This window comes from Sander lucioperca, chromosome 12 (genome assembly GCF_008315115.2).
Source record: "Sander lucioperca isolate FBNREF2018 chromosome 12, SLUC_FBN_1.2, whole genome shotgun sequence".
Lineage (NCBI taxonomy): Eukaryota > Metazoa > Chordata > Actinopteri > Perciformes > Percidae > Sander > Sander lucioperca.
Window position 1 is genome coordinate 4768944 of NC_050184.1, and position 23423 is coordinate 4792366.

General features: G+C 40.8%; 3 protein-coding genes and 1 non-coding gene across 10 annotated transcripts in view; 1 reads left to right on the forward strand and 3 right to left on the reverse strand.

Moving 5' to 3' along the window:
• nckap5l (NCK-associated protein 5-like) overlaps positions 1–12131 on the reverse strand; it is a 58287-nt gene extending 46156 nt beyond the window's left edge. For all 3 annotated transcript variants that reach the window (XM_031312446.2, XM_036007851.1, XM_031312434.2), the window contains exon 1: positions 11862–12131. The gene's annotated coding sequence lies outside the window, so the exon portion shown is untranslated. The remainder of the gene's footprint in view (positions 1–11861) is intronic.
• Positions 1–23423, forward strand: part of LOC116059532 (tubulin alpha chain-like) — a 370798-nt gene that overhangs the window by 302141 nt on the left and 45234 nt on the right. The gene's annotated exons all lie outside the window — the stretch shown is intronic.
• Positions 12253–23318, reverse strand: kansl2 (KAT8 regulatory NSL complex subunit 2). Of its 5 annotated transcripts, none has more exons than XR_004898927.1 (10): positions 23096–23117; positions 21556–21813; positions 21209–21381; positions 20936–21050; positions 20114–20277; positions 19814–19977; positions 18122–18218; positions 16965–17218; positions 15771–15996; positions 12253–12539 (listed from the first exon to the last, which is right to left on the reverse strand). XR_004898927.1 is itself a non-coding variant. In XM_036007852.1 (10 exons), exons 2-10 carry the CDS (start codon positions 21804–21806, stop codon positions 12447–12449), a joined length of 1518 nt encoding a protein of 505 aa, XP_035863745.1. In that variant the 5' UTR covers positions 21807–21813; positions 23096–23118; the 3' UTR covers positions 12253–12446. The 5 variants fall into 5 exon arrangements, 4 of the variants coding, with proteins under 4 accessions (XP_035863745.1, XP_035863746.1, XP_031168469.1 ...); XM_036007852.1 differs by having other exon boundaries at positions 15771–15977; positions 23096–23118; XM_036007853.1 differs by having other exon boundaries at positions 12435–12539; positions 15703–15977.
• On the reverse strand, positions 17797–17931 carry LOC116059856. The gene has a single exon (XR_004107396.1). It is a non-coding gene; the product is annotated as a small nucleolar RNA SNORA2/SNORA34 family (small nucleolar RNA).

Below are 23423 nucleotides of genomic sequence, written 5' to 3' on the forward strand. Positions count from 1 at the left end.
GCTGTGTCAGACACGAACGCACACAGACATCTGTATGGCATGAATGGGACATTGAGGGACTAGCTTCCCTTCTAAGAGGGTCAAAGGCTGAACATGACCTGAATGAGAGCCGGTCACATGGTCCCCTGGAGCTAACACAAGGGAATGAGGATAACTCACAACATAAAAGGGCCTATTGTCACCTCCCTCCGCCATCCACTTTCCCCTCAAGTGAAGATCTTCACCAACTCAAAAACTCAACGGTAATGTGGACATAAAGAGAGTCATGAGGCAACAAAACGTGTGTCTTGATGGAGGGAAACTTGCCTGGAAACTAAGTGGAAAGAACTGTGACGGATTTTAAATTCAATGCAAACAGCATGTAAAGCAGGACGTCACGCCTCTGTTTTAAACCCATGCAGCTCCTCCTGTCCTGATTACATGAGGAGGACAACAGGGAATCCTTCAACCCCCAAAAAACAAAAGAACAATATCATCCAAACAGTAAAAAGATTGGAGCTGGAACGATTCGTCCATTAACTGACTGGAAATTAACTGCCAACAATATCTCTTTTGCTCCAAATTCTCTGGTTCCGGCTTCTAAATTTAAACATATTTGATGCTTTTCTATTTCATAAATGATCGTAAACCGAATATCTTTGGGAGTGTCGGTTGGACAACAAGCGATTTAAATACCAACGGTCACATTGGGCTCTGGGAAATGATTAACACTTACATGATGAATTGATCGTGATTTGATAGTCGATCAACGGAAGAATAATCAGCGACCATTTTGATATTCAATTAATCGTTTATATCATTTTTCAAGCAAAGAAATACCGAAATGTTACCAAGGAAGAGCTTCTTGATTCAAGCTTTTCTTTTGTGGTAAATATTTCATTTAATATATCTGGATTCTGGACTGTTGGTTGGACAAAACAGGCGACGTGAAGACTTCACCATGTGCTCTGTGACATTTTTTTTCTCCCTGTTATGACATTTTATTCAACTTGCAAATTAACTGATAATGATAATAATGGTTAGTTGCAGGCAGGCCTTGTAAAGATACAGAAAGCAAGGATCCGTTAGCAGATGGTCCACCGCTACATGTTTGTGGTCAGATGGTGGCTGAAGCGAGGGAACTGTCAGGGAAGCTCTGAATTAGAGCTGTAAATCAGACCGAAGGAGTACAAACCTCCATTGAGGGGCCGACAGTTTAACGGGCAGTGATGGCCACAGCTCCATGGGAGGATGGAGAGCTAATCCACCAACACTCAGGCCTGGGTTTTAAGCCGGGGCTATAAACACCCCGGTGGTGTCGGTGAAGGCCTCTTGCGTTAATTTGCATGAAGCCGCGGCTCAGTCGGCCCTCATTAGGAAGGCAGGAGTTGAGGCCGGTGAGCCATCAACAGGGGCTGGCTGGTCTTAGCTATTTGTGCAACGGACGCAAAGCCAGGAGAAATTACTAGGGATAGGCCGATTATCGTCCCTGGACGATTATCGGGCTGTTTGTTGGCAGTTTGCAGATTATCTGTATCTGTGTATTATTTGCCTGATAACCGATAAAGTTAATGGATTAAAAAGTGGTCTACTTGTCTCCGCTACAGCTCTGTGTCTGTCCCTCTGCTTCGGTTTCACTCACCACTGAGTCTGACTTAATGTCCCGCCCACAACACTATCGGACTCTCCGTTACTGGGTACTATGTTGAAAGTTTCAAATTTATTAAATCATTGCTTAAAGCATTTAACCAAAGTTTTGTGTTGGAGTTTGTATCGGCCTTGAAAAACCAGTATCGGTCAACCCCTAGAAATTAACTTCACGTGTAGAGCTGAAACGATATGTCGATTAATAGATCGAGGAGAAATTGAATTGTAAATTAATATTTCCCAGATATCTTGATATGATGCTGAACGTCTTTGGGTTTTTAAGATTTAAATTTAAAATAGAACTTTATTTATCCTGAGGGAAATTGTTGTGCAGCAGTTGCAGAACAAAAAGGAGGAAAGAGTGCAAATACTCCAAATATGAACCATCAATTAAAATGCGCAATTCCAAAATATACACAAATGCCAAAAATATAAACAGGTAACTGGCATAATGCCATGTACGTATGTACAATATTAAATCTGAAGTACAGGTAAGCAAACACACTGTGAAAACGATAGACATTTTTTCACTATTTTCTGATACTTTATAGACCAAACAATTAACAGAATGATTGAGAAAATAAATCAGATGAATCCATAATCATTAGCCTTATTCACAACTTTAGAGCCAACGTTTCTTTTATCACAGTCTCTCCCCCCCCCCCCCAGAGCGGCTGTGGCCTTTGATAAAGCCCTCACATGTGAAAAGATTCAAAGGATGCTCTCCAGTTCATTTCTGCAAGCATAAAAGCCCAGTAATGAAAACCATTTGTCGCGGCCTCTATTAAAGGCAGGTTTTATACCACTGTAACTACTCCGGAGAGAGGCGGCGTCCCCGTGCTGACTACGAGCTGCGTAACCAGACTGACATTTTGTCCAGCTGCACACAACATTTCCATGTGTTTCAGCAAACGTCTGTAATACCTTGATTCCTCAGCGAGTCACATTCGCACCAGGCTACTGAACCCGGACATACCTGGAAAATATGTGGCGGTCTGAACAAGACACGCTGGTGAGGAGGCCAGACAAGTTAATCCAGGTCATAGGCAGCCGTCATGTCCATCCAGTAGAGATATCACAAGCACACTGTAAATCTAAAACTACCACCAGGAATCTTTTGGGCTTAACTCAAGTTTTCTGGTATCATGAGACCGACTCATTTTTATCACCATGGTAACCTGGGTAGATCACCACGTTGCTGCGGATCCAAACGTGTCAAAACAGCCCGACTGCTAGGGGTGGGAGAAGAATTGTGATTGTATTGTGCATTCTTCTTAGAAAACAATACGTTTTTACAAATGCCTCCTGATATATTGTCTCTAGAAATGTATTATTCAACTTTTGTTTGTTGAAAATTGCAACACTCTCAATACTATCGAATCGCAATACTTCTAGAATCGCAATATATAAAATGGAATATACAAATGGAATCGGCAGCCATGTATGGTGAAAGAAGCGAATCGGGACAAAAGCATATTGTCCCAGCCCTAGTGACTACTGACCAATCAGCTCACTGATAAAATGGACCAGGACCCATACACATGCAATATGTATGGAGAGATGTCAGAGCGAGGGGGCTGCCTAAAACAGGATGGGGCCCCAAGCAATTGGAGGGCCGATGCCTTGCTCAAGGGCACCTCGGCAGTGCCCAGGAGGCGAACTGGCTACCATTACTTGGTCCATGCGGGGAAATGATCCGTGACCCTCCAGTTCCCAAGCCAAGTCCCCACGGACTGAGCTACTGCCGCCCCAATTCAGTAATAAAGAGCTGCAGGGATAGAAACAGCGGAACCATGTAACCACTCTGTGTTTAAAACAGAGATATTACATTTTTTGTTTAGTAGTGAATAACATTACTTTTATTCCTGAGTCCTGACAGTATTCCCGTTTCCTGACTCGATAATAAAAGAAACATTCATCTCGTTTTCAATTCGTGCATTAAAAAAATCCCGAAAGGAAACACAGAAAATACAAATAAGACTCAAAAATACAAATAAGACTCGAAGGTGAAAAAGTTGCTAACTCTATGGAAGCAAAAATAGAGAATACACGTACGTTAAGCTTGTGACTTAAACGTCACTCAAGCTTCCACTGAAGAGACAAAAATAACACAAACTAGAAGGGCAAACGGGGATTAGAATTTTTTTTTTTTTTCTCATTTCAATGTGTCTTTAAGTAAAAGTAGCAATACCACAGTGTAGAGATACTCTGTTACATGTAAAAGTCCTACATTCAAAATTGTACTTAAAAGTACAAAAGTAACGTACTCATTGTGTAGAACGGCCCATTTCAGAATAATATAAAAGATGGAGCTTATTTTAATTACTATATTGCTGGGTAGCTTGTGAATTTCACCCCAGCGATCAATAATATTTTATCTTAACCTATAATATTACAAAGTATTTGTCCTTTATTATTTGTATCATTATTCTGAATCTGCAAAGTAACTAAAAAGGTATCAAATAAATGCAGTTAGTGGAGTAAAAAAGTACAATACCTCCCTCTGAAATGTAGTGGAGTAGACATATAAAGTAGCAGAAAATGGAAATACTCAATACTTCAGTACAGTACTTGAGTTAATGCACTTAGTTACTTTCCACCGCTGAGTACTCCAGTCATGAGCAGGATTAGTAAGCCCAGTTTTAACAAACACCTGAAGCTAGGTGAGCTACAGAGAGCTTCACGTTGAACATCTATGATACGGCCAACGATGACACCAGATAAAAAGAAGGTAACGGCGATGGGCAGCATCTCCACATCTGGCCACCAGCCGCAGCGGCTCAAACTCAAGCAGGAGTCGGGCACACTCCTCATCCACATCCTTTTCCCAAGGTCTGGCCAAGAGGAAGACCTATTTATGGTACAGAATCAAAGATAACATGGGAGGGTTATATATGGAGATCCTTATTTAAGCCTCCAAACAATCTGCTCTCCATTACGCCGACAAACACGACCTCGCTGGGAAGAGTGCTGGTGTTTTTTTCAAGGCATATAGGTTTGAGTTTTGAAACAGGAAGCTCATGAGAATTTTAGAACACTGAAGCAGCAGCAGCTCACTAAAGCACCTTGTGGGAGAGGGTTTAGGGATTGAAGGGGTGGGGGGGGAGCATAAAGCTCCTCAATAAAACAACTTTATTTTAAGACAAACGGAAATAAACTGCAGGAGTGCACAAAGAACAGTGTTAGGATACAAGACAGCCTGAACATAGACAAAAACCTCCCACTGTCGCCGTTATCCTTCATCTACACAGTCTTAAATCCAAGTTATCACGCGTCATAAATCTGAGTGTGGAATCTAACAGATTGTTTCGTTAAAGAACTGAATAAAACGATGGCCGTTTAAATCCTTTTTTTTTTTTTTTTTTTTTTTTGGCCAAACAGGACGCGGTGAGGACCCTGGTTGGTTTGCTCGAATTGATTAAAGCTACATTCCTCACCATATTTTCTTTGGCCAGACCGATGAATTGAATGTTTGTTGCAGCTGCAGCGGCTAAAGCGGGGTTTTTTGCCAACTTCAATGTTTGTATGACCACAGATTCCTCTGTAGGGTGGATTTTGAGTGTGAGCTCCCTGCTCTCGTATACTATTGGGATTCCAACGGGCGCATTGAATCACGCACATTTCAGACACAGCAGGCAGCCACGCATGCAGTTTATGTGAATGTGGAGAACACAAGGCCGGCGCTTTGAGTTGTTCCGACTTCCTCTTCTGCTGATGCATACTAATAATCACACGCAGGCTCGAGCTGAGGCGGCGGGGGCTAAAAAGAGACAATGCAGGAAGAGAATATTCCTTTGATCTAAATATCTGCATTGTGTAAACAGTCACGATGATGATGATGATGCTGCTGCAGAGCTCCCTCCCGCTGTGAGCTCTGTTGTATCGTGCCGACTCTGCGGGGTAATTAATGACTATGATGCGATGCGACTGCAGGCTGCAGAAAAGCCTTTTGGTGAATAACCATGGTAACTACAGTACCTGCATACATGCATCAGATAGCGGGGTGATAACACTGATAGCTGATAAGAAGAGGTCTCAGCAGAGCTCCAGTCTAGCCAGTCTAGGGGGAGAGATACCGAAGAGATAGGCCGACTGTAGGAGGCTCTGACCTGTCTGCGCACCCCTACCACACTTCAAACCGACTAAAATTATTGTCCCGTTGCTCTTTCCTCCCTGTAAAAGTGCTGAACTTTGACCAAATAAAGTGATCTTTCACAGACGGACTGGCCGTGACAGTCTGGAAGGTCTTTGGCTCCATAAAACCCACATTTTTGCCTCAAGATGCCCGACTCGGTATCAACAGTAACGGATGCTGCTGCGTGGAGATGAAACTATTAGTTTAGTAACTGATCAACAGACTCCAACTATTTTGGTAATGAAATATAATAGTTTTTGCCATTTTTCCAAGCAAATATAGTGGGGGAAAATGTTTAAGTTGTTGTGTTCTGATTCCAGGTTCGCCAATGTAAGACTTTGATGCTATTCTCCGCTTTATATCATTACACACACACACTTTTTTTTTTTTTTTTGGTTTAAAGCGTAACTCTCGCCAAAATGCAACCTAGGGTCTTTTTGTGAATGTACCCGAGTCAAACTTTCGTTTAAAAGCATATTCAGGACGGAAGCGCCACTTTTAAGATTTACCGTATTTTCGTTTTTCGGTCAAATGGCCTTTTAAATCGGAGAGCTAGGGGCACTTTTATGCTAGCCTCAAAATATCTATTTTTAAAACACTAAGAAGGCTCGACACAACATGAAACTTTGCTCCAAGTATAACCAGGGTCTCTACACCTTAACGAAAGCATTGACAACATTGTTTGTGTACCCAGAGTTTACTAAAAAGAAAGGTTTTGAGCAACTCACTGTAGCTGTTGTTCTTCCGGTCGCCGTCTATTGAGCCGAAATAGTTGAGGGAGGAGAGTAAAGATGGAAAGCTCCAAAAGCTTAGTTCCATATAAATGCACGGATAATTCGTTGTTTTGTCGTTAGTGAAACACAATACTGACCTTGTAGTTGAAAAAGGAGCCTCATATAGGAATGACATTTCATCCTATGGAGTCCGTTCATTCGCATTCAGAGATCGCCTATTTTGGACTGGGAAAATGGCGGATAGCTAACTGCTAACGTGAGTTGCTCAAAACCTTTTTTAGTAAACTCTGGGTACACAAACAATGTTGTCAATGCTTTCGTTAAGGTGTAGAGACCCTGGCGATACTTCGAGCAAAGTCTCATGTTGTGTCGAGCCTTCTTAGTGTTTTAAAAATAGCTATTTTGAGTCTAGCATAAAAGTGCCCCTAGCTCTCCCATTCAAAAGGCCATTTGACTGAAAAACGGAAATACGGTAAATCTTAAAAGCGGCAATTCCGTCCTGAATATGCTTTTAAACGAAAGTTTGACTCGGGTACATTCACAAAAAGACCCTAGGTTGCATTTTGGAGAGAGTTACGCTTTAAGGACTGTAGGCTCTGGGAACTCTGACGGCCATTTTCTTCTGTATTTTTTTGACTAGACTAAACCATTAATCAATGCTGTGTGCTGCTACGTAACTCAAGATTATTTTCATTATCGGTTATTCTGTTGATTATTAAAATCCCCTAATGACAGAGAATAGGGAAAAGGAGTCCAATCTGATGTCTTGCTTTGTCCAACCAACAGTCTAAAACCAAAACATTTAGTTTAAAATGGATATAAAAACAGAAAAAGCTGCAAATTCTCACATTTCAGAAGCCAGAACTACAGAATATTTTGCTTTATAAATGCCTATTATCAAAATAATTTTGTCTATCAACTAACTGAAATGTTTTTGCTCCAAATGGCTTGAAAAGCAGCAAACTGTCACACCTGAGGACTTTTTTTGGAGACAATTAAATCAATCATCAAAGCAGTTGTTAATTCTCTGACGATCAGCTATGATTAGTTGGCCAATTTTCTCAGCTTATTCGTTACTTAGAGGCAGTTTGTAGTAAAAAATCTGCTTCCTGAATTGACAAGAGCTGAAAAAGCATTTGCTTCCTCGTTGCGTTATTATGGAACCCACGCAACTTCGAGGCAAGGCCCGCCCTTCAATAGCATTCACACACTGCTATTGGCCAGACGTCCACGCTTACTCAAGGCAACGTAACCCGATTTGTTCAGGTCCTATCTCCTGACCAATCGGCTATCCTAACCTTAACCACTCGAGGTCAATGCCTAACCCCAACCAATCGGGCTGCTTCGTAGGGCGGGACCATTTCCTCTGGGCCTCTTCTTGTTGGTAGATACCTGCCTGCTCTGATCCAATTGTATAATTATTACCAAGTAAACAACTTATCGTTTCAACTGTATCGTGTTCCGCGGTGGACTGCAACGCCTAATAAATAACTTCATAACCATATCCAGTAAACAGAACCAACAGCCAAATTAAACACTTACTCCATGCCACGTTTCCCCCTCTATAATAAAGTCGGAACGCCGTCTGTGGCTGCAACAAGATGTGGGACACAAAGGCGTGCAGAACATCTGTGAACAATTAGAGGCGAACAGAGCGAGCAAGCACTTATGCTGCCCATTACACTTGAACAAGTCACCGGCTCGGCTCTTGATGATGTAATGCGGCGCGGCTTGAATACGCAATCTCAAAGTTGCGCTGGGACCGATGCCTCTCACAAAAACTTCAATCGAGCTCCAACACGGAGCGCACGGGCCGTAAATGTAATCCGGCGAGCGCAGAGTGGAACCACATTTTCTCCGTAGCTCTGAGGTCATTCCTCAGGATGAGATGTTCACAGCGTCGGCCGGTCCTCGTGTTCTTGACCAAACATTGGTCCAAATGTGACACGTTCATTCTTAAATCCTCCCCAGCCTCCAAAGCTCATGTTTGAAGTATTTCAGCCACATGCATCAGCTAAAAAATTTTTTAAAAAAAAGGAGCAATAAAATAAAAAAGGCTTGTGATTGATTTTTAAAGTCTGCCTCATATTAAAAAAAAAAAAAAAAAGATGTGTTTTGCGTATTCTTTTTTTTTTATTAACTTGGATGTTTAACCTGCACTGTGCAGGAGGATGTTTGATGCTAGATGACGGGTTTCACATTCATCTGCTGAAGGAGGAAAGTCCACCTTAAATCAGAGTTTAACGCATGTACAGTACGAGACGATTTTGGGACATTACCACTAGTTTGGAAGCCAAGGCTGGTCCAGTATGCAACTGACACAGATGTGATGTGGAAACTTGAAGCCTCCAGTGCACAAACACTGAGAATGGGCTTCTAAGTGGGTAGAAGTAGGAGACATCTTGAGTACTGCAATTAGAAATATTTGGTTATTTATAATGTATTAACCACCGACTTTACACAAAGTTTGTTTACAGGTCTTGGGAAGTATGAGTACATATGTGAAAAAAAGTCTTATAAAAAGGCTTGTTCAGCAGCTCCATTTGCCTCAAATTGCCTTAAGTGATGTCATTTGAGTCAGCGTCGGGGTTAGGTTGGGACTACAAGTTTGAAAATGAATATAATCTGAGAGGTGTGGAGTTAGAAAGGAGTGAGTTTACCAGACCTCTGTAGCCCGATGGCCATCTCTGCTGCAGGCTACATTAGCCGCTACTCGCATTACACGCCGCAAATCTCGAACTGAACCGACAGCGGTTGAGTTGCATTGTGGGTAATGTAGGCTGAAGGTTTTGAAAAGGATGGCAAATGCGTGGGGAAAAAAAAAAAAGAAAATTGGATTTGAAATTTTGATCCTTTTTGTTTTAAACTGTCAATCATGAGTCCAATAATGTTACTAGAGTGCAATGATCAATCAGAGGAGTACTCCCTTAAAACATTTCTGGAGTAGAGTGCAGATCGGGCCGCATTTTTCTGTCCGAGCCCGGCCCGCGTCCGACAGAGCAGTAACCGAGCCCGACAAGCATTAAGATATTTATGACCGAGCCCGACACAGTTAAAATCTCATCGTCGGGTCCCGTCAGGCTCAGGTATCCATCCTCTAGTCTGGAGGGGAAGATCAAACTATTATCTAACTGACTTCACATAATACTAAAAAGGACAATCGAATCCCCTCCTCTCAAACATTTTCATTTTTCAGGAAACGAGTCCATCACTTTGTTCCAATCATGAGGTCACTGTTTCTTTGGGTCTTTGTGCCATGAACTCTACAAGGATTTTTTTTTTTTACATGACATACGGTACTTGTATGCAATTGCCAAGAACAACCAACATGCAACATTACATCAACAGACAATTTGGAAAAGGCACGAGGGGTACGTCGTTTCTGCAAACGCTAAAAAGATTCATTGAGCATTTCACAGCAGATCTTCAGTGAACGCGAAATACTTTACAGCCTGAACGCGGCCATCTCTGTGCTAATGCAAAGGGTTCAAAACAATCCTTCCATTCTCATTTCTACTGACTTAAAGTTTGGTCTTTGTTCAGAAGACGATGAGACAATGAGAACAGCATGAGCGTATATATATATATCTGGCTTTAAACCAGATCATTAAGCATGGATGTTTTTCCCCTTCAAAAGGACTCTGTTACAGCTAAACAGCATTATTTGAGATGTTTTGAATCGTAATCCAATCCAAATAGGCCCTAGAACTCATTAAGGTTACTGGCGTGTGTTTTAACGGCCAATAAAATCCTTCACAATGTGAAAACAAACGAGAAACAATCCACTCCTCGTGACTAGAATGCCATTCAGAAAATGCGGAGGGTATCACATTTACTGAAAAGCAGCAGTGTTAAAGTATGATCCAATAACACGTATTCACTGCCAATACTGCTCCAAATAAGTTTCTGTACTGGCCAACATGGGCACCAATCCAGTCCATTACTTTGAGGGGAGTACCCCTATTAAAGCTGAAAACTGAAAAAAAAAGTCTTGCACAGCCCGACCAATAGATATCTATCTATCTATCTATGCCAAATATTGATAGGATTCCTCAGATCTTTTTTTTTGTTTAAATTGTGACCAAGATACAAACTGAGTGTAACATTTTACAGTGTAAAAATCCAACTATGTAATACTGACTCTGCCAACATATACATGGATACTAATATCTGCAATAATCTAATAATGCAGATCCCCTCCAGACATGCTTTAAGATATATAAAAAGCTCAGATTTTGTGTTTTTTTTCCCCACACAAAAAATGTAATAACCTAACTATTAATTTCCTAAATGGTACTTTTTCTCCCTCATTAAGAAAACCTACGAATATGTAAAAATGTTCCTTTCACAAAACGTGTCTCACTTTACTGAAAGGTCTAATCTCAGTTTATGTGCTGAAAGTTGCATATTTAGATCACGGATCAGCTCCCAAACTAGTTGAGATGTCACAAAATCTTGCTCATACATGCACTTCCTTTGAAAACAACCTTCTACAAACTCTGCAATAAACATCATTCTGCACAGTGAAGCTCAAACATCCATGGGTTGCAAAAAAAATAAGCAAATCTGAGTGGAGGGGGACTTCAAACCAGCTGGTAAAAAATAAATTGACATGCTTGCAGACTAGTGATGCAGTGTTATAAGGTCAATTGTGATTCACGTTTTATCTCCCTAAAAAAAAAGGATTCTAACTTCACAGAACCAGGGTGGTTTATCCTCCACTACATCCCTGCTCCAGACATGTTCACACCTTAATTCATTCATTATTTCTCTGATTTAAGCCTGGTGGCTGTGGAGTATCACTGTCCTCCAGTCACAGCAAGGATGTTTGACACACTGGGATTTATTTCCATCATAAAAATGCTTTGTTTTTGCATCATTGTAATAAGAAACATAAAAAAAAAATGTAGTTAGGACTCAGATTTCAGTTCCTTTTCCATGTTCCCCTTTCAGGTTTCAAGGCTAAAACTGCGACATGGCTGTATATTTAAGCTAGCATGTTTATGCAGTTGAACAAAACCCTACTTCGGCTCAGAAAAATGACATTTTTGTTCTTGGGACAGGCCCTCCAAAAAAAAAAAAAAAAACAACCAAAACCTGCACCGAAATGAGTCCCCTTCGACTCGGTAACACCGTTACGCCCTTGCGTTTCTCCCACAAACGGCCAAAAAACGTTGTAAAACACCGGGGCGTTTCACGTTATAGAAAGATACCCACACATTTTTAGCTTTACACCCGTTCAGCCCTTCACTTTCCCGGTGCTGTTAAATCAATGAAAAGCATGCCAAAAGCCTCTGTCGGTATTCCAGCAAATCTCCCGACGAGGAGAACATGAAACGACATTTTCCTGGCTTTTAAAAACTCACCTCATTTGGTTGGAAACTGTCGAAGACGACGCTGCTCCATTCTTAATACATGACAGAAATATACTATCTTTTTCTTTAAAATATATCTTATCTTGTGCTCATTTTTGCCGCGTCCTTTCCCTGCAGCAGCAGCCGCTTTCTTCTCTCTGCCTCGGCGTTTAGTGTTTTGGGTTGAGGAAAAGTGATGTCATTGCATGAAATTGCATTACCCGCCCCAATTTTTTTTTTTTTTTTTTTAAGAGGCTGTCCCCATGCTGCCAAACATAACTTCAACATATACTTTGAAACAGCTAGATGTATATGTTTTTTTTTAGTGCCTTCAAATATTCTCTCCACACTTTAAAAGACCATATGGAGATTATTACATTCAACAAAAGTACTCATAAAATCGTTTATTTGTGGATGAAAGATGAGTGTCCTTTTATTCAACAGACAAACTAATAAGGTACAATTTTAAGGCAATTTAATCCAGAAAAAACTAAATAAATACACCCACGACAAATGGGCTGTAAAGGTTATTCTGACCTCAACATCAGTCTTTGTGGAAGTGAAACATGTTCTTTGTGATGATGCTACAGAAGTTCTTCATCTGGGAGCATCAATTGCAGCAGAGTTAATGTCTTGGAGTGAATGATCAGTGGCATCCTTTTCTTCACCTCCTGCAACCTCTGACACCATCTAGATGGAAGAACAGCAAGTTAGGACAGTAGTACAGCCACTGCTCTGTTGTTTTGGCTAAAACACTATTTGTGTTCATTTTATGGCTGAAATCCCTACTTATTTGTGTCAACATACAGTACAAGAATGTGGAGACACAACACAAAGTATTGCTTTCTTTATTGACTTGCTTCAGTGGCTTGTTTTTGCTACAAAGTTTGTTCACACTGTGCGATTTTTGGGCGATGGTTGAGAGAAATCTTTTAGCCATTCATTCAAAAACAGTAGTCCTAGATCACATTGTGAGTAAAGTCCACTGACGGCTGATGTGTAGAGCTTTGAAGACAATAGTTTCCATCTACTGTACCTGTTTTTATGTGAATTTTCAATTCACCCATACAGATACATGTATTTTAAGGAAGAACATTTATTTATTTACAATACATTATTCATTCACAAAGAAAATTGGTGTCCTTAAAGGTTGGATTTTTCCTCATTTTTTTAATTAAGGCATTAAGATCAATTTCCAAAAGATTATTTTTTTTTATTCCTCTTTTTAGTCAACTTCAGCATGGGTTCATAAACTTAAGAGCACCACTGTATCATCGTTTCTACATTTGTTCCCACCATCCTAATATTCACTATTCAATAGAAGTGGATGGAAAGGTGCATACATTTTCATTTTTACAGTCAGTTACCGGCTGTTAGACTTATGCACAATTTGCATTTGTTTATATATTTGCCTTCTAATTGTATTTTATATTTTCCATGGAAATCACTCTTTTTTAATTACCTTTTGCTGGACTGTTACCAGCTGTGTTAGCCTTATACACACAATCTGCATTTGTATTTGTTCATATAATGTATCTTCAATTTGTATTGTATATTATCCACACCCACCATTATTCATGTGTGTACTTTTTAATCACCTTACATTTGCACTACCTCCATTAGTAAATACTCTATTATCGTGGCAGCTCTCTGTAGTAGTTCTGGTGGCTGGACTATAACTTCACTGCTGCGTTTCTATTCTTTATTACCTAACAGGATGCTTTAATTCCCAGTAAGACCAGTTGTCTTTCACACACTTAACATTCATTTCTTTTATTTCCCAGGGGAGGTGACAGTACTACCTACTTTGTTTTGAGCAGTGGTGGAAGAAGTATTTAGGACAAACTGTAAAAAAATACTCCGTTACAAGAAAAAGTCCTGTATTGAACATGTTAATTAAGTAAAAGTATCATCAGGAAAAAGTACTTACAGTATTAAAAGTAAAAATACTTAATGCTGAAACTGATTAAGATGAAACTGGAAACGATCCAAAACAGTTGTGTTTAATGGTCTACAACATCTGGATGGATCTTCAACAGCGGGACTGCAACCCCTGGGGTAGCCATCCACAGATACAGTTAAGCTTCTGGATTGTATGTTTGACATTAAAACATGATATATAAATATGTAAATAGTAGCTTAGTATTGTAGGGCACCATAAAAAGCTATGTATAAAGTATTTAGGCCACATGTTATTATAGGCCCAGTTTACTATGCAACTCAATTTTAAACAATATATGTAGTAGGGGTCCCTACTCGTCTCTTTGTCAGGTTAGGGGTCCTTGGCCTAAAAAACGTTGAAGACCCCTGGTCTAATCATTTCAGCTGGACTTGCAGGCCGTTGTATTGGAAAGTTTAATTATTTTTTTTTTAATCATATTTTATAAACGTCTTTTGTGTGCAAAAACTTAATTTGTAAAGTAACTAAAGCTGTCAGATGAATGTAGAGGAGTAAAAAAGTACAATATTTCTCTCTGAAATGTAGCAGAGTAGCAGTAGAAAGTGGCGTGAAAAGAAAAGACTCAAAGTACAAGTACCTTAACATTTGTACTTAAGTACAGTACTTGAGTAAATGTACTCAGTTACATTCCACCAGTGGTTTTGAGGATGCACTACAGCCAAATCTGTTTTATTGTCCGGCTACATTTTTATAAAACAGTGACGCAAGCAGAGAAATGTCATTAACAAATAGGTTCCCTATTTTTCAAAATCCATCTTAAAACAACAGTCAGGTGTGATATAAACATTGGAAGAGCTTTTGCTTGCAGTAATCATTCCTCGTGTTCATTTTGGCTGATGAAGAGGTCCCTTTCTCACGTGCTCCCAATGTCAGAGAGAGGGGATAAAATTCAGTCCTGAGTCGGTGCATAAAGTATATTCCTAAGTTTATCTAAAGCTAATATGTGCGTTATCTTCCAAAGTAACAATCTTTTTAGGAATTTAAAGTCCCTCTTTGTTTCCCTGGACAGTGTTTTCTTGCTGAGCTCTAGTGGAGAGATAGTAACACAAGGAGAGACTTTTGTACTAGAAAGACTGCGTTTGGGAAATATCAATTTGATCTCCTCATTACCTTCAGATATTAATAGCACGTTAGGAAAGAATCTCTTACCAGCCAGTATGAACTCAAGGAATTATTGTAATAAAAAGTTTCAATGTACATTTGGACATGTAAGTGTTGCTTTAAGACTTGAACCTATCCTTTGAAGGGTAATTATTTGTTTTTTTTCCAACCTGGACCCTATTTTCCCATGCATTTGTTTATAAGTGACTACGTGAACAAAACCTTTAAAATTGGTCCAGTATTCAGCGAGAACGCTGTAACCGGCAACCGCGAACCGGACTGCAATGTAACCCTATAGGGCAAATGTGCATTGTCAATCTCTGTCCACTAAAAGTGCTGTTTTTTTTGTCACTGTCAGGCTCAGATTGTTTTTATAAGTGTCGGACAACGTTATGGAAAGGATCCCTACAGAGGTCGACCTTTTTGTTAATGTTGTCAGACACTTAGAACAATAATCTGAGCCTGTCAGTGGTAAAACGAGCACTTTTTGTGGCCGTAAAGGTGCACAATTGCCCAATAACTTTCCGGCTGCAGCGGTCTTGCTTAATACTGGACCAAAGAGTCATCACTTAAGACAAAAAAAACAAACAAAAAAAACAGGAAAATAGGGTCCAGGTTGAAAAAAAAAAAAAAAAAAAAACCCAAGTTAGCCTTTAAGTTGCATCTATATTTTCCTTACTCACATCGTAGCACTACAGTCTACAATCGCACACGCCTTAAAATTGACACAGATTGTGACCAAGATTTTATTAGACCCATACGTTACATACAACGAAATTGTAGGATTGTTATCGCAGTGTATGGGCGCCGTCATTCATTAAGAATCAAGATATTCGAGATGCCCCTGATTGAGAGTTAACCTGGTCATGCATGATGGCATCCACATCTCTTTCCGAGAGCTCGTGTTCCGAGGCATCCAGGTCGACCTGGTCTGGGTCTTCTCCAGTCAGGATGTCCATCGGGGCCTCAGCGATGGCTCTGATGGTCTGGTCCTCCAGGGCCAGGGCCGTGTCAAACTGTAGGGGGGACGGAGGACCCTGCATACCGTCCCCTTCCACATCCAGGTCCTGTATAACAGGATGAAATCTAAATCTTAACATAAAACTTTTAAAGTTGTATGTATATTTGTGTCATTTGGAGCATCCTTGCTTCGGAATAATCAAAGTCGACGTGGTAATTCAAACAGCTTCAGCTGTTGCTGCTTTGTACAGTATGTGGGAGAAACAGCCAGTTTTTGACCGAGCTCATAACCCAGCCTGAGTTCATGCCCAATTTTGTGTTTATCGTACAATACTGAAAACGGCAAATGACAAACAGCAAAGATTTGTGTAATAAATATGAACTTTTGATCATCTACAATCTGGACACTTATTGGAGTCAGCTCACAACTAAATCGCAGAGGCTTGTTAAGAGATACACTGAAAAACAAGTCATTTGCTTCTTCTAAAAACATGCCAATAGAAGTATTTCAAGGGTGCTTTTAAACCTATAGTTTGATTCATCTGGGCCGGATCAAGCTAAAGTGATAAGTGTTTGCCTTTTATAGTTCTGCCAGTTTGTGTTCACACAGACTCTTTAAAAAATAAAGAGCTAAAGTCATATTGACTGACAGTCAATGGACAGTTTTTGTGCCCATTGTCCTGCATAATCAGCGCTGCAGTCTTGTGTTACCATGATTACTGAAGCACATTGCATAAATATACAGATAGATCACTCTTGACAATTTACAATCATTTGAAGAATTATGAATTTAATAGTAGTTTAGCTTTCAAATTTATTCAGAGATCAGGTTGTTTTTTTTAGTTCGTACAAGAGTTGGGGTGTTTTCAAACCTGCGTTGTTTAGTCCGGTTGAATCAGACTCTGGTACAAAATACATTGCATTCTTGTTATTTGATGAAGATATGACCGTCTTCGGGACCTTTTTTCTGTGTTAACTTTCTAGCTCCCACCCCAGACACCCTAAAAACGGCAGCAATCCCATCTAACATCACAATTTTAATACAATGCATATACATCAGAGGACCACGGTAGGGGATCATCATTTCTACATACATCGCTGAACTCTAGGGGAAGGCTCTCTGTGGGCTGAAGCTCTGCCGCACTCAGATACATGTCTCTGCTTGCAGTGGTGATCTGCTCCTGTGGTGGAGGTTCCTGCTCGGGCTGGTACATGGGGGGCGGCAGGGTGAGGTGCAGCGGGCAGCGAGGATCGTCAGACTGACCCATATGCACGGTGCGTTCACATGGGACATCTTTCAGGCCTGGACACATTTTGAAAAGCACCTGATTGCCGTCCTGGAAGATGTCTGAGTGTCCGGTTGTCAAGGACAATGACACACAATGTCTACACAGAACACACAAAAATGACAACATAACAGAATCAACGGATAAAGAAAACTGCTCCCATCTTAAAAAGTAAAAACCAAAATCTGACCTGTGGACATTGTGATTGATGGCAAACTTTAGCCTCCAAAGTTAGTATAATAATTAGTATTACTGCAAGTACTACAATTACTCCTGTGAAAATAATCTTGATGTAATCATTTCTTAACATAAGGCTACTTACTGTGAAGTTGCAACAGGCTTGACTGTATTAATGATATGCCCGAGTGATTTTGTAGTTAGAAATTATGCGATTTAGTCCGAGCATTAATATTTTGCAGGGTTTGTACAGCTCACAATGCAACACTGGTGTCAGGACACTGTTTAATCACCGTCCAACTAAAATGGCAATTGGAACACAAAGTTATGTACTTCCAATAAAACTATTTTGCCGTTAGCCGATAACTGATAAAACTACAATTTAAATCCTGTTGAAAAACATGGATAGCATGAGGCTACCCCCAATGATTTGATGTTTAACTGTAGGCAGGGTGTGAAGATATTTTGTTCCTTCCAACTGAAAAGATTAGCCCCTTTGTTACTCTGGGAAAAATCAACAGACCACAGGAAGGAGTTTTATGTAGGCACCATTTGAAACCAACAGCTACTGCAAGCTGCTGGTCTTGATCAGGGCCGAGGTGAAGATGGCTAAATGAGCAGAAAACCTCAGTTTGTTCATTTAAAAAGACATGTTTAAATGTAAATGTCTTCATTCAATTAATATAGGAAAATGCATCTGTGGTTCCTTATATGTAAACGTTCCACACAATTGTGGTCAAACATGCTAAAAAACAAACAAAAAAAAAAAAAAACATAATTAAGGATACGTGAGACACAGTGCCTGGTCATAGGCATGCAGGGGTTGGTACATCGAGTTCCCTCCACAAAGGAGATGCACTTCTCATGCACCGTTCTTGTGTGTGGCTGCAACAGAGGAAAGTAGTGTTAGGTAAGGTCCAAACAGAACCTAAACAGTATTTCCTCTAAAACTATAATCATCCTGAAAAACATTAATCATTCCTTTGATGCCACAAACTTGTCAGAGGAAAAAGCCTATAAAAAGTGAATTGAAATTCCATTCTGCTGCACTCAAATATGTTGAGCATAATCTCAAACCCAAAAGTATGTATTATCTGCCCAATTCACAGTAGTAATCAACATAATTGAGGACACTACTGCCCTGCTAAATTTAAAGCATACAAAGTCTGCCCACATATGAAAAATCTCCCTTCTAGCAGCATCTAGCCATGCAGATAGGTTTGGAGATAGCAGCTTCAGAAATGCATGCCTTCACCGCAATACAGTGGAAGGGAATAGCATAGTATGTAGTTCCCACAGATATAATTTCTCTCCACAGAGTCTTAGCGAATATTGTTAATACAGAGGGCAGTGTTAGACAAACGGCAAGTTTGGGGGCCAAACGGCCCCTGGCAGAGCTAAACTTTTCCCTTTTATAGTTTACGTCAAAACTTGGCAAATGATTTTCATCTCTAGTCTGGTAGTGCAACACAAGAAATTGAGAATATTTAGCATATTCTCCAACTATGTTAGCCACTATGGGGAAAATGACATATGCTACTGGATACCATCCTAAAAACAGTTTTATAAGTCAATTTATTCTTAAATACAATTATTTCAACGTGACATCATGACCGCGTAAACATAAACGCCCACTTTCTTAAGCCAAGTGGTGCGTTATCTGTATGCATTTTGAGCTATCCGCGTGTATGTCTACTCTGTATACAGCGGACGTAAACATACACGCCACTTGGCGTGTTCTCGCGAAAAGAAAGCGACGGTTGAGTTTAGGAAACGTCACACGCGGGTTGGGTTTAGGAAAAGAAGAACCGGTTGGGTTTAGGAAAAGAACAACGGAGTTGGATTTAGTAAAAGAAGAAAGCGACGACTGAGTTTAGGAAACGTGACACGATCCCCGGTCTCCTGGGTCAAAGTCCTGGATTTTTCGCCCTCTTACTACTCGCTACGGCGTGAATTTACACACAATCGCAAGGTAATGTAAGTCAATTGAGGCCAAATGGCATTTATAATCACGCTAAAAAACGTCTTGATAACACGCCAATAATGGCATACGGATTGGCGTGTCACACAAACGCCATTTCATGAGATCAGTCTGATTATTTTTACTACTTTGACTACTGCATTTCTTCAGAAGTACTGTTCCAGTGAAAACAGCTCAAAGCAATGTCTTTGGATCATCCAAAGAACTTGGGATATTGTTTCTGGGGAAGACAAACTGCTCTACAGTTTAAAAAGCACAAACATAATTCCCTTCACACATTCACAAATTCCCCTGGGATGGCCACAGATGTTTCAGACTTTGATTTCTTGAAACCTGAACAGATAAACTAGAAACCATTTCCATGGCTACATACCACTAGGAGAAAGGGAGTGTTCTATGTGGTTTAGTGAACGGACCCTTTAACATTAGTTGATTAATAACATTAGTTAGTCTCAAACGCTTAATAGTTTTACTACTTTCTACTGTGATGGGGTCACACCTGAGGAGCTCCGTCTGTCACAGCCTGCCTCCTCTCCCGAAGCTGCCGGTGCAGCAGGGCTTCCACACCGTACCGACGACGGTATCGGCGCAGAGCTTTGAGCTTCTTCAGGTTCTCCCTCTCCTTCATGGACAGACCTTCAGGCCCTGTCAGCAGACTGCTCCCTGAGAGCATCACAAACAAATACAGATAACGCTCAGGGCTGTGAGGGCATACACATGAGAGGGCGTGGAATGATATCCAACAGGCGCATAGACAAAGCAAAACGTGTAGTTACTAACCCGTTAGTTGTATATTTACCTAGAGTTTCGTGCTCCACTTTGCGGTTGTGCAGGTATCGGCGCTTTTTCTCCTTAAGCAGGTGCTGCAGGCGTTTGAACTGGTCAATGTAGAGGGATTGGAGCCTGATGAGTTTTTCTCGAGTGATGAGTGCCACCTCCTCTGCTGTGTACACCCCTGCATGCCTGCGATTTACAAAAGAAAATATGTCACTGTAATGTTACAGGGAAAAGGATGACGTCACAGCTCTACTCCTCAAACTAGCTCCATCCCATGTGACTACACAATCTTGGACTGAGGCCACATTAAGACGTTTTACAATATAAAATGATATACATTATGTGATATATGCAGTTAAGTGTTTTTGCAATTAGTATACAAGAAATCAACATACATAGTTTTATACAAACAGGAATTAGTATGTGTGCCTTTCAATAACATTGTCATTTTAGAAAGCCACTGCTAACTAAACCTCAGAGAAAAAAAAAATGTTTTTCCAAAGATTTTATACTTTTGTTTTCCATGATCTTTCTGCAGTTGTTATTTTTGCGTTTTTTTGTATGCAATCACATTCTGAGACTATAAATCCCAGGTTTTTTTTTTTAGTTTGTATGCTGACTTTTGACCATACTTACATTTTCACCTTTCCAGTGTTAACACACTACAGACTCAAAAGCTGATCAGAATTAGTTTGTACAATGAATTGAGTCACAGCTTTTGCTTACGGCAGTACATTAATGTCTAATGGCAAAATATAAGAGTCAAACAACGACCTAAATCCAATAACATGACAATGCGAGTTTAGATTAAAAATGTGAGATATGGACGGATAATTCAGCTTACTTCAGAGGATCCTCATGATCACTGTCAACGCTGTCTGCCTCACTGTCAGGGTCTCCTCGCCATGTCTGGTCTAGTACCAAGGGACCCTGCTCCTCCTCACTCAGACTGTCCTCATCTGTCCAGAGAAAGTTAAGTTATAATCATATTCCCACATATTAACATAAACTGCAACAGAAATGACGCACCATAATACAGACGAAAAGTCAATGCACTGGAGATAAACTTGTGTCTACAATTTAGAAAGCATCTCCCGGTCCAAACAAGACCATTCACCTAGAATCCGGCTAGCTTCAGAGCGTCCTCCGTCAATGCTTTGCATCTCTGCGCGGTTGTATCCACTTAGCTGAGACAACAGTGACTCTGGGGACGGACCAGAAGATGCCTTTCTCATCTGAGCTCGGAGGGCCATGGCATTCCTGCGAGCATGCTCTGCACAGAACGTCACTCTAAAGAACAAACAGAGTCATCGGAGAAGCGTTGTCAGAAAGATGCTTGGATATGTTATTAGGGGCCTAGTTTTTCCTGTCTTCCATACTGAGACTTACAGTTCATAATAAAGCAGCGGTCTAACTTGTTTATAACTTGTTAAAAAGCTTATTCAATTGTGACTTTCCACCCACCCGTCTTTTCTTTCGACTTTTGGTGCGGCATTGGGGCAGCGCTTCCCATTCTTGGCAGAGACGTAACTGCACTGTTTGTATGGAGCATTCTTATCTTCCAAAATGTGTTTGATGCAGTACTCCAGGCCGTCCAGGCGAGGCTGCGAGCACGGTCGCTGGGTAAAGGAGCAGGCCAGGGGCTCCTGAGGACGAGGTGTCTGGGTCACCCGGTTCCGACTCGAAGGCAAAACGTGTATCCGTATCCTGTTCATCGCAAGTCTGCAAAATAGTTGGAACAATTTGTATGTTAATTGAATCGATTGACAGACTAATAATCCAGTTATCTATTTTGGTAGTGGGTTAATCATTTGTTTAATTTTAAGGAAGAAAAAAAAAATAGCGGCCACTCTTGACAGTTAACTGAATATCTTTCAGTTATTCAGGTGTAATGTCGGTTGGACAAAAAGACTTTGACAATACCAGACGTATTTTGTCATTTTATAGACAAAAAGACTAATCGAGACCTGAAATATGAAAGCTAGAGCTGCACTTACTACCAGAGATGAAAGGCATAGTCGGTATGACAGTAAATGAAATCATCAATTAGGAGTGCCACTAGGTGCCACAGGGTGTCACTCTGCTGCTGCATAGATATCACGAGTCAGTAGGCGTTTGATTAAGGTAGATGCCATTAGCCCCTATGTGTCAGTTGTCAACAATGCTATTTGCACTCAGTTTAGTTGCTTAAACCTAACCATGTAGTTGTGTTGCCTTAACCCAACTGCAAAATAAATGAGTCAGCCAGTCAGTCTGTCTAACCTCCTAGGCGGAAGTAATTAAATAAAAGACATAGTTTATGGCGAATTGAGGCAGCGTCTCTCAACTGCCGCCGATTGCCACTGTCCTGACACCTGCCAAAGGCTTGCCACTGCAGTGCCGCTCGCTTGCCATTCACTGCCAGTATCAGTAATCGCACTCGCAGTCTCTCGTCGTTTTTCATATTAAAGCTGGTTTCACATCGCCGCGCGGCAACCACTACATGCAAACAACAAAATGCGTTTTTAAAAGCGGTTCCTGCCGCCCGGCGGTTAGCCCCAGAAGTTTAGCACAGTCAACTACTTACGTAGGCGGCAACCGCTTCATACGCCGTGATCAAAACCGCGTCCCCTCCGCCGCCTTCTCTTAATTGAAATGACTGGAGACAGCGAGTTACCGCGCGGCAGAGGCGGTGGCAGGTCAGGTGGCTTCTCAAAAACCGCACAGTAACTTTATTACAAGTAAATACCCATCCTTAACATTTAAAACTGTCATAAAAACCAAACAAGTAAAACTTAAGTACTAACGTAAAGAATAAAATGTTTATTTAAAATCTAGCATAAGCAACGTTACATTCTGTCTTTAACCAGTCTAACGTATAACCCAGCCGCCACACCGAGCTTTAGCCCGCCTCTCTTTACTGCGTCACTTTTCAGTTATGGCGTCGCCATCTTTGTCTAGCAGTTGCTAACACTAGCTTATCGCTACTTTTAAAAATGTGCGGCGAAGACCGAGTTTTGCTGACCGACGCCAACAGATGGTCGTCTTTTTTGATATCATCGAAATGCCTCGGTGCCCGAAGACGAACACAAACGCATTTTGGGTTTATAACTGCTTACCTTCCTCACAGCGATCCGACTGGGTTTAGCTTCCGAAACACACTACGTCGGTTTTCTCTTCTTGCATTAACCACTGCAGAAACAAGCTGAACCCGCCCACTTAGCGTTCTGATTGGTCAAAATCTCTAGGTATTTTATTGGCCCACTAGCTATTTCATTGGCCCACAAGCTGCCAATCAAACTGGCTTCAACAGTAGACATCTTTCCCACCCTCAACACTGCAGCATGAAATTC

Excerpts from the sequence above, each read along its gene's own strand:
- kansl2 (XM_036007852.1), bottom strand. The coding sequence starts at position 21,806 with ATGAACAGGATACGGATACACGTTTTGCCTTCGAGTCGGAACCGGGTG. Across the intron at positions 19,978-20,113 it reads AGTGGAGCACGAAACTCTAG|GGAGCAGTCTGCTGACAGGG; the intron begins GTAAATATACAA and ends TGATGCTCTCAG. Across the intron at positions 17,219-18,121 it reads GACCAGGCACTGTGTCTCAC|ACATCTTCCAGGACGGCAAT; the intron begins GTATCCTTAATT and ends CCGGACACTCAG.